Source organism: Macrobrachium rosenbergii, chromosome 22 (assembly GCF_040412425.1).
Source record: "Macrobrachium rosenbergii isolate ZJJX-2024 chromosome 22, ASM4041242v1, whole genome shotgun sequence".
NCBI lineage: Eukaryota > Metazoa > Arthropoda > Malacostraca > Decapoda > Palaemonidae > Macrobrachium > Macrobrachium rosenbergii.
This window is the reverse complement of record NC_089762.1, coordinates 40,163,391-40,172,671: the sequence shown is the minus strand read 5'-3', so window position 1 is coordinate 40,172,671 and position 9,281 is coordinate 40,163,391. Positions and strand designations below refer to the sequence as shown.

At 38.2% G+C, this 9,281-nt stretch overlaps 1 protein-coding gene across 1 annotated transcript; it reads left to right on the top strand.

Annotated features, from left to right (window-relative positions):
- Positions 1-997: 997 nt before the first annotated feature.
- LOC136850400 (uncharacterized) lies at positions 998-9,236 on the top strand. Its single transcript, XM_067123992.1, has 2 exons — positions 998-1,125; positions 8,151-9,236. Exons 1-2 carry the CDS (start codon positions 1,061-1,063, stop codon positions 8,488-8,490), a joined length of 405 nt encoding a protein of 134 aa, XP_066980093.1. The 5' UTR covers positions 998-1,060; the 3' UTR covers positions 8,491-9,236.
- The last annotated feature ends 45 nt before the right edge of the window (positions 9,237-9,281 follow it).

The window sequence follows — 9,281 nt, the reverse complement described above, 5'->3', positions numbered from 1 at the left end:
TGACGTAATGATAATTTTCGCGCGAGCAAAAATCTGCTTGTGGATATGAGGTATGTTTGCTTTTGTTACAAACAGGTATATGTGTGTTTATGTTTGTGCACGTAAAGGTATGTATATCTGTTTGCCTATTTTCTATTTTGAAAGAAAATGTTCAGTAAGACAGTATCATCAACTCATATAGTGATATTATATGTAAATATCTGCGAAAAAGTGAAATATTCCTTTCTGTTTAAGTACAATATCTAATATCTCATTATGGAATTTAAATTCATGCTATACAGTAGTCTATGGAATTTACTAAACTTTGCAAAGATCATTTGGTAAGGAATTATTTTACGTTTGCTTAAAGATACTCAAAAATACAAAAAAAAAAAAACCACTCATTACATCTACCTTTTAATATACCTTTCATTAATCGTATTATGTGTGTGATGCTTAATAATTAAAGTATTAGGCGATAAAACATGCCTATAAATAAATAAACAAAATGTCTAGAGAATTCAGGGTGCTCTTGGAGCAAGAGCCCGTGTCGTTGCAAATTCTTGGTTTGGAATTTAGAGTACCTCTCATTAATCATATTATGTGTGTGATGTTTGATAATTAAAGCATCACACGATAAGATGTCTATAAACAAATAAACAAAATATCTAGTGAATTCAGGGTGCTTTGAGAGCAATAGCCCGTGCTATTACAAATTTCTGTCTTGAAAACAAACAAAACATCTATTGCACAATCGTTGGGATAAAAGCAACAGCAGTATCATGATAAGATCATGACTAAGTCTCAGTAAATAAGAGGTTGCCAACGACGAGAACCGGACACTGATTATATGACGTAGAAAAATGTTCCTAAATAAAAGCAGTGACTCTATGAATGATAATACTATTTGTACAATGACTATTATGAATGATAGTAGTAACCTATCAAGCTATCTACAGCATACACTATCTATAATGATTAGGCGTGACTGATATCCTACACGAAGGAGAGACACAGTCTGTCGTAAGACGAGGCCCGAAGGACATCAGGAGTCTCTTCAGCAGGAAGACGCCGTTGCGAGATGCCTCACGACTTCGTGGTGTCTGTAGGAGACGGGAACACCCCGAAAGTCTCCGCCTCCCGGAGGTAAGAGTAAGATGGTTTTGATGACGACTATTGAGGAAAGTTTAGGACTTTACATTCGTCAGGCGCAATGGGAATAAGAAAAGAGAAATGGAGGATAAGTGAGAGAATAAAACAATAATAACTGAACGGGGATTTGTATACGAATTTGTGTTACTTTTGAGAACACTGAACAGTTTAATATACTAACAGAAAATGTTCGTTAGGAGTTTTTGCGAATAAAACAAGTATAAAATGCGCCGAAGTTTCTTCGGCACAATCGAGTTTTCTGTACAGCGTATAATGCTGTATGAAACTCTCAGCCACGATCCATGAAACTCTCAGCCACGGCCTGGTGGTGACCTGTGTTGTTGGCACCTATAGCGGTGCCAGACGCACGATCAAGGTTAAATTTAACCTTAATCAAAATGAAAACTACTGAGGCTAGAGGGCTGCAATTTGGTATGTTTGATGATTGGAGGGTAGGTGATCAACATACCAATTTGCAGCCCTCTAGCCTCAATAGTTTTTAAGATTTGAGGGCGGATGGACACACAAATAGACCTCTCAATAGTTTTCTTTTACTGAAAACTAAAAAGAGGAAATGGAGGATAATTGAGAGAATGAAACAATAAAACAATAACAAGTGAAAGTGGATTTGAATATGAAATTATGCCATCCTCGAGGAAACTGAACAATTTGTTATTATACTGATTAAAAATGTTTAAAATTAATTGTCAGTCTCGAGGTAATTTTCACTCCGCTTCAAACACAATTTAATTTAATTTTTCGCATTTTCATTTCTCTTTAATTTTCTTAGTTCTTTTCAAATCTGATAATTATTTGACTTCATTCACTGAATTTAGGTAATTGTTTTTGGGTTAGGGGTCTGACAGCTCCTGCAAAATATAACGGAACCTGAAGTGCTTTATTTCTGCTAAGGTGAAATTGCTCTCTGCTTGTATCTGCCCAAGTAACAGAAGGTTGGCAAATCAAAGTCAATCTTTGTATGTTAAAATGTACTAATTTATCTTTATCCCGATGTTTTTGTTAATTCTCCACGATTTTTCACATCTATTAGTAATTTTTTTTGTATTTTGGAATATTAATCATAACAGTTACAGGAATTAAAAAAGCAACTTAATAATTAAAATGACACCAGCAATTATATCAACGATATTAAATCACTGTATTTCTCATGCAATAATTATTTTTTCCAATTGCTGGCGTGGCTCGCAATTTGCACTCACAGAGAGAGAGAGAGAGAGAGAGAGAGAGAGAGAGAGAGAGAGAGAGAGAGAGAGAGAGTCAGATTTCTTACAATAATTATTTTATTTTTTCCAATCGTTGATTCTGAGAGCAGAGAGAGAGAGAGAGAGAGAGAGAGAGAGAGAGAGAGAGAGAGAGAGAGAGAGAGAGAGAGGGTGCCTGTGTCATACAATAATTATTTTTGTTTCCAATTACTGGTATTGTTAGTAATTTGCACTTAGAGAGAGAGAGAGAGAGAGAGAGAGAGAGAGAGAGAGAGAGAGAGAGAGAGAGAGAGAGAGAGAGTCTGTGTGTCATTCAATAATTATATTTGTTTTCGAGTTACTGGTCGAAACTTGCACTGTTTGTGTCAAACAATAATGATTTTTGTATCCAATTAATGGTATTGTAAGTAATTTGCACTTAGAGAGAGAGAGAGAGAGAGAGAGAGAGAGAGAGAGAGAGAGAGAGAGAGAGAGAGAGAGAGAGCCGATGAAAATGTCAGTGGAAATCTCAGCTAAGAAAACAGTCTAATTAGTGATTTCAATTAGGCGTTTTCAGAAATTAAATGACACCAAACATTCGGTATTTGCTTGTATCGGTATCAAAGGTAATTAAGCGAAATTAACCGTAATTACGGCGGTGACTGTAATTGATAACTCACTATGGGTGTGCGTAATTCAGAATTAATTCATATCTCTCTCTCTCTCTCTCCGAGTGTAAATTACGAACCATGCCAATAATTGGAAAACGAAAATCACTATTTTATGACACACAGACTCTCTCTCTCTCTCTCTCTCTCTCTCTCTCTCTCTCTCTCTCATTTAAATTGGGGGTCAATGTTTTTCAGTTTTTCCAAATCCTATAGGATTCCCTTTTCAAAGAGGCGAGGCGGACATGTGAGGTAACTCCTACTGTCATATTCCCATCGTTTTACACCTATTATTCAGAACATAGGGACAGAGGGAAAGAAACACTCCTATTTACGCAATGAAAGGGAGGGAGAGTGTATTTGCAATATATATATATATATATATATATATATATATATATATATATATATATATATATATATATATATATATATATATATATATATATATATATATATATATATATATATATATATATATATGTATATATATATATATATATATATATATATATATATATATATATATATATATATATATATATATATATATATAATCTCCAGTGTTTTTATTCACTGACCTGTCATTAAAATTGTAGCCTTTTCCCAGAGAGGACAGTTTTATTATTTACATTTTTTATTATTCATTTACCAGTAAAGTGACTTTTTTTTTTTTTAGAAATCTCCCCTCTCAGTCTTTGTAATTTATTAACATTAACTGAGTAATTCCATATAATTTTATTATTTTCATTATCTTTTCATATCTAACTTTATCTTGATGTTTCTGTCTCTTCATTCCCGTAAAAATATTTCAATTTTAATTTTGTTTTCAGTTTTATTCTATAATTCCTCATATGTCTGTTTAAATGAAAAGTAAATCTATGTTATATACTTCACATAATCTCAAGTTCTTATATACGTGAATTCAGTCAATAATAATAATTCTATTAAAACCTAATTATTATCGATATAATTACTATCCCTTTTAAGCCGTCTTTATTCTGTGTTTATCAACCCGTTCCCATATTCTAATTTCACATTCTCTCGAATCGTAATCATCAACGTAAGTCCCGTATAAATCATACGAGATTTAGATTACCGTATAACCGTACAAGTTACGTTATAACGGATGGCACCATTACGGTTGACGGTTACGTAAACCGTATCTTCGTTATCAGCGAAACACCACGAACGACCGTCATCGAGATATAACGAGTGGCAATCAATTTTCCGTCAGTCAATCTTGCTATCAGAATCCGCTGTCATAAATCGCTATCTGCTCTTGTTAATTAATACGCATGTCGCTGTCAATCAAATACGCAGTGAGGGAGATACGGATGATATTGGTGATCATAATCGTAATCGTAATCATAATCATAATCAAAGGGTGTTATCCTTTATCCACAAAATAACGAACTGGGTGTTATCAGGGCTAATGAGGAGATTAAGAGAGATAGTGCACAAAAGGGGCCGCTAACTGGAATCGGAATTGATAAATACACAGAGAGAGAGAGAGAGAGAGAGAGAGAGAGAGAGAGAGAGAGAGAGAGAGAGAGAGAGAGAGAGAGAGGTGGGTGGCTACTTGAGGGAATTGATAAACAAGGAGTAGAGAGGCAGATTGAGAGAGATATAGAGATAACGGAGAGAAAGAGGGAGACTTGGGGGGATTGATAAATAAGGAAGAGAGAGAGAGAGAGAGAGAGAGAGAGAGAGAGAGAGAGAGAGAGAGAGAGAGAGAGAGGAGGGAGTGTACTTGAAGGAATTGATAAACAAGGAATAGAGAGAGGCAGGCTGAGAGAGATAGAGAGGTAACGGAGGGAAAGAAGGGGGCTTGGGGGAGTTGATAAATAAGGAAGAGAGAGAGAGAGAGAGAGAGAGAGAGAGAGAGAGAGAGAGAGAGAGAGAGAGAGAGAGTATTTGAGGAGATTGATAAACAAGGAATAGAGACAGACTGAGAGAAATATAGAGTTAATGGAGGGAAACAGGGGACTTGGGGGAATTGATAAACAAGGGAGAGAGAGAGAGAGAGAGAGAGAGAGAGAGAGAGAGAGAGAGAGAGAGAGAGAGGTAAACAAGGAATAGGAGAGAGGGAGACAGAAAGAAAGATAAAAGGAAAAACGGGACTTAGGGAATAAATACGAATGCATGTGTGTGTGATTTCGGAAAAGGGAGAACTTGGGGAACTGATAAACAAGGAATGGAGAGAGAGAGAGAGAGAGAGAGAGAGAGAGAGAGAGAGAGAGAGAGAGAGAGAGAGGGGGCATTGGGGAATAAATACGAGTGTATGATGATTTCAAATAAGCCAGGATTGGGGGAGGAAAGGTAAAACAAAAAAAAAAAAAAAACAAACAAAATAAAAAGTGATTCGATTAAGCGTTTCGTCAACAACTGAATCCTTCCTGGAATGGTTTTGACATCAGTATTTCGCGAGAGTTGTTTTTTTGGTTCGCACCCCCACCACGCCCCCCTTCTCCTTCCCTTACTCCCTCCCCTAGGGGTCATTATAATTCATTTTGGCTTTTCTTCTTCTTCTTTCTATCCTTTTCGTTTTTCCTTCTCTCCGTTGCCTTTGTTAGTTTCTTACTGTCCTTACACTTTTAAAAAAGGCGTTGTTGTTTTTACATAATTAAAGATATTCTTAAAATAATCACAGTCAAGAGATTAATTTTTAACTGTGATATATATAATCTGATATTATTTTTTTCTTTTTGCTTTTCCTTCTTCTGTTATTACAATTAGAAGGACGTTGTTATTTTTGAGTAATTACAAATATAATGTCAGAAATGTGACAGATTTATCCTGTCAGAATTGTAATTTCTCAGAATATCCTCCGCCAAACTTTAAAGCCAATCTATTTGCAAAAATTTTATAGAAAACTGGAAACTGAAAGCCCATAGAGAGAGAGAGAGAGAGAGAGAGAGAGAGAGAGAGAGAGAGAGAGAGAGAGAGAGAGAGAGAGAGAGAGAGAGGAAAATACAGCAGGAATAATGTCAGGAAGCCCATTGTACAGTTTTCCAGTGGAGGAAAAAGAGAAAGAGACTAATAGTACTGGGAAATGTGGCATTGTGAGAGCTCTATAGAATGTAGATGCACACAGATTCCTGGAATCCAGACACTGAAGGACTTACGGTGGGGTAATTTGTGTGGGGGGGGGGGAGAGGGAGGCGAGAGGGGAAATAAGGGTGGGTGGATTGGTCGAGCATCACCTCCATTCAATTATGTTTTGATTAAATGATTGAAGTACCTGTTCAGTTCAGGTGATTTACTCGGGTATGCTAACTCGATAATGTCAGGTTGGTCAAATCGTCCATTTTACGCTCCCGTCCCTTTCCGCCCCTGTCCCGTTCCGTCCCATTCCCGTCCCCGTCCCGTTCCGTCCCATTCCCGTCCCTGTTCCATCCCGTCCCGTCCCGTTCCGCTCCCTTCCGTACCGTTACGTCCCATCCCGTTCCGCCTCAGTCCCATCCCGATCCGTCCCGTCCCTCCCCTGTTCCATCCAGTTCCGTCCCGCCCCGCCCCTGTCCAATTCCGTCCCGTCCCGTTCCACTCCTGTCATGTCCCGTTCCGTATCGTCCCGTCCCGTCCCGTACCTGTCCGTCCCTGTCCCGTCCCGTCCCGACCTGTCACTGTCCCATCCCATCCCGACCGGTCCTGTCCCGTACCGCCCCGTCCAGTCCCATCCTGTCCCATCCCGTCTTGTCCCTGTCCTGTCCTGTCCCGTCCCGTCCCTTCCATTCCCGTTCCGTTCCATTTCGTCCCGTCTCGTCCCGTCCCGTCCCATCCCGTCTTAAGTGCCGCAATTATGGTTTATTTAAGATATAGGCATTCTATTCATTATATCCCTCTTATTATTCCAAAAGAAAGATTTGGACCACAGTTTAGTTACTTTTCCATTAACCTTAGAGAGATTTGGAATATTATAAATTATATATGATACATTTCAGTCATTTTCCCTCAACCTTCTCATCGACGTTAAAACGCCCACGCAAACAAGTAGAGGACGCTAAGTCCCGCCAAAAAAAAAAAAATAAAAAAGGCTAATATTTTTAAAAATAATAGTGACTGACAAACTCAACGAGTGACAGACGGGGACAATCCAGCTAATTAGTGTCTACCGAGACCTTTCCTCTCCAATTACTGCGTTATATACCAACGTCCCCAAGGATTCGGAATAATGCCCAATTAGAGTCGCGTTCTCCACACAAAAAAATAAAAAAAATAAAAAGGATTTTGATTGGAACTAGATCGTAACGGCGGTAGGGAAAGCATAAGGGTTATAATGCTATAACTTGAATGGCTGGGTTCGTATGCTTGAGTAATTCAGCAAGAATTTGAAGAGAGAAAGAGAGAGAGAGAGAGAGAGAGAGAGAGAGAGAGAGAGAGTCTCTATTTCTGTCTGTCTTTCTGTCTGTCTGTCTCGCTCTCTCTCTCTCTCTCTCTTTCTCGCCATCTTTCTCTCTGTCTGTCTGTCTGTCTGTCTGTCTCTCTCTCTCTCTCTCTCTCTCTCTCTTTCAGCAAGGCTTTGGAGAAATGCCTTACGTTGTTTTCTGTCTGTCTGTCCTGTCCGTCTGTCTCCGTTCGCCATCTTTCTCTCTCTCTCTCTCTCTCTCTCTCTCTCTCTCTCTCTCTCTCTCTCTCTCAGCAAAGATTTAAGGAATTACCTCTCGTCGTTCTCTCTCTCTCTCTCTCTCTCTCTCTCTCTCTCTCTCTCTCCATGGGTATGACTAGTTAATTACATGTTTATCTTTGTTAAATGAAAATGTCTGACATGTGATAAGTAATGTATCTATTTTCTGAAATGGGGAATCCTGTTTCAGTTTCTCGTCAGAAAGATAACTTCAGTGAAACTGTAGGTAACAGCATACAGTATTAATATGTTTACAAGTTTCAGGTGCATATTTCTCTCTCTCTCTCTCTCTCTCTCTCTCTCTCTCTCTCTCTACGTAAACCCCTTTCACAAATCATCTCAATGAACGTATATACCATTTTCCTTTTTAGTTAATAACAAACAATATTGGTTTATCCACGACCTCAGCGCCACTAAAAAAAGTCAATCAAAAATTTCCAGCTATCGAATGATTGCATCGGCAATAAACTGAATTCGATCTTTACCAATTTCCAAATTCTTTTTTTTTTTTTAATGAAACAGGAACTGGAGGTTACGGAGAAACGCGACCTTCTCGGGGGAGACTAACGAACGCGCATGCGCTGAAAGAACTTCTTCTTCTTCTTCTTCTTCTTCGCGGGACGAATGGGACAGCAACGGGGAGACAAAACCTACGGGAAAGGAGACGCAGAAGAAACAAGAGAAAGAAGAGGAGACGGAGACGAAGAAGAGGGAGAAGAGGAGGAGGAGGAAGAGGAAGGAAAAGGAAGGAGGAAAAGAGGAAGAGGAAGAGGAAAAGGAAGAAGATATAGCTCTAGGAAGTCGATTCTCCAGATTCCTCGACTCGACGTCCATTCATGGAATCAAGAGAATTTACGAGTAAGATTCGATTCCTTGATGAACTTGCTTTGAAAGCAAGGTGGAGGGGTTGGGGCTGGGACAGAGGAATGGGATAATGTAGGGGGTTGCGTAGAAGAACAAGGAAGAACGAAAGGGAGGAATAGGAGAGTGAAAGTGGAGGAATAAAGGAAAGGAGATCATATCCTTCATGAACTTACTTTGAAAGGGGGAGGAGAGGTTAGAGGATGGGGGGGATGAAGAAAAAAGGTAGAATGAAAAGGAGGAAGAATAAGGAAGTGAACTAAAGAAGAAAATGAGATAATAAATGACCAGAAAGAATAAATAGAATAAGGAAAGGAAGATAGATATTATTAGGGTCAGAAGAGAGACACAGGCTTGGGATAAAACCACAACAGGAAGAGAAAAAGGAAATGAAAGGAAAATAGAATTAAAGAGTAAAAGTAGGATAATGGATGAAGGATACTGATAACCCTGTACCGGATAGATAAGTGAAAAAAAAATGTAATGAAAAATGATAAAGGATAAGAAAATAGGGGGGAAATGGAGTTGAAAATAATAACAGACAACTACAAGCAAAATCAGAAATGGGAAGAGAAAACGAAAACGAAAAATGTAATTGGAAATAAACGAATACGCATAACAGGTAACGAACGCTAATAAGCTGGAGGAAGCAGAACAAAATTCCAACCTATTTACTGAAATCAAATCAAGAAAAAAAATCATTATTATAAAATAGCTGGAGAAAGAATTAAAAAATTCCAACCTATTTACTGAAAAAATCAATTATAAAATAGCTGGAGAAAAAATCCAATT

Bases quoted from the DNA above. Each gene is read 5' to 3' on its own strand.
- LOC136850400 (XM_067123992.1), top strand. From the start codon at position 1,061: ATGCCTCACGACTTCGTGGTGTCTGTAGGAGACGGGAACACCCCGAAA. The intron at 1,126-8,150 runs GTAAGAGTAAGA...TTAATGAAACAG, and splicing joins AAAGTCTCCGCCTCCCGGAG to GAACTGGAGGTTACGGAGAA.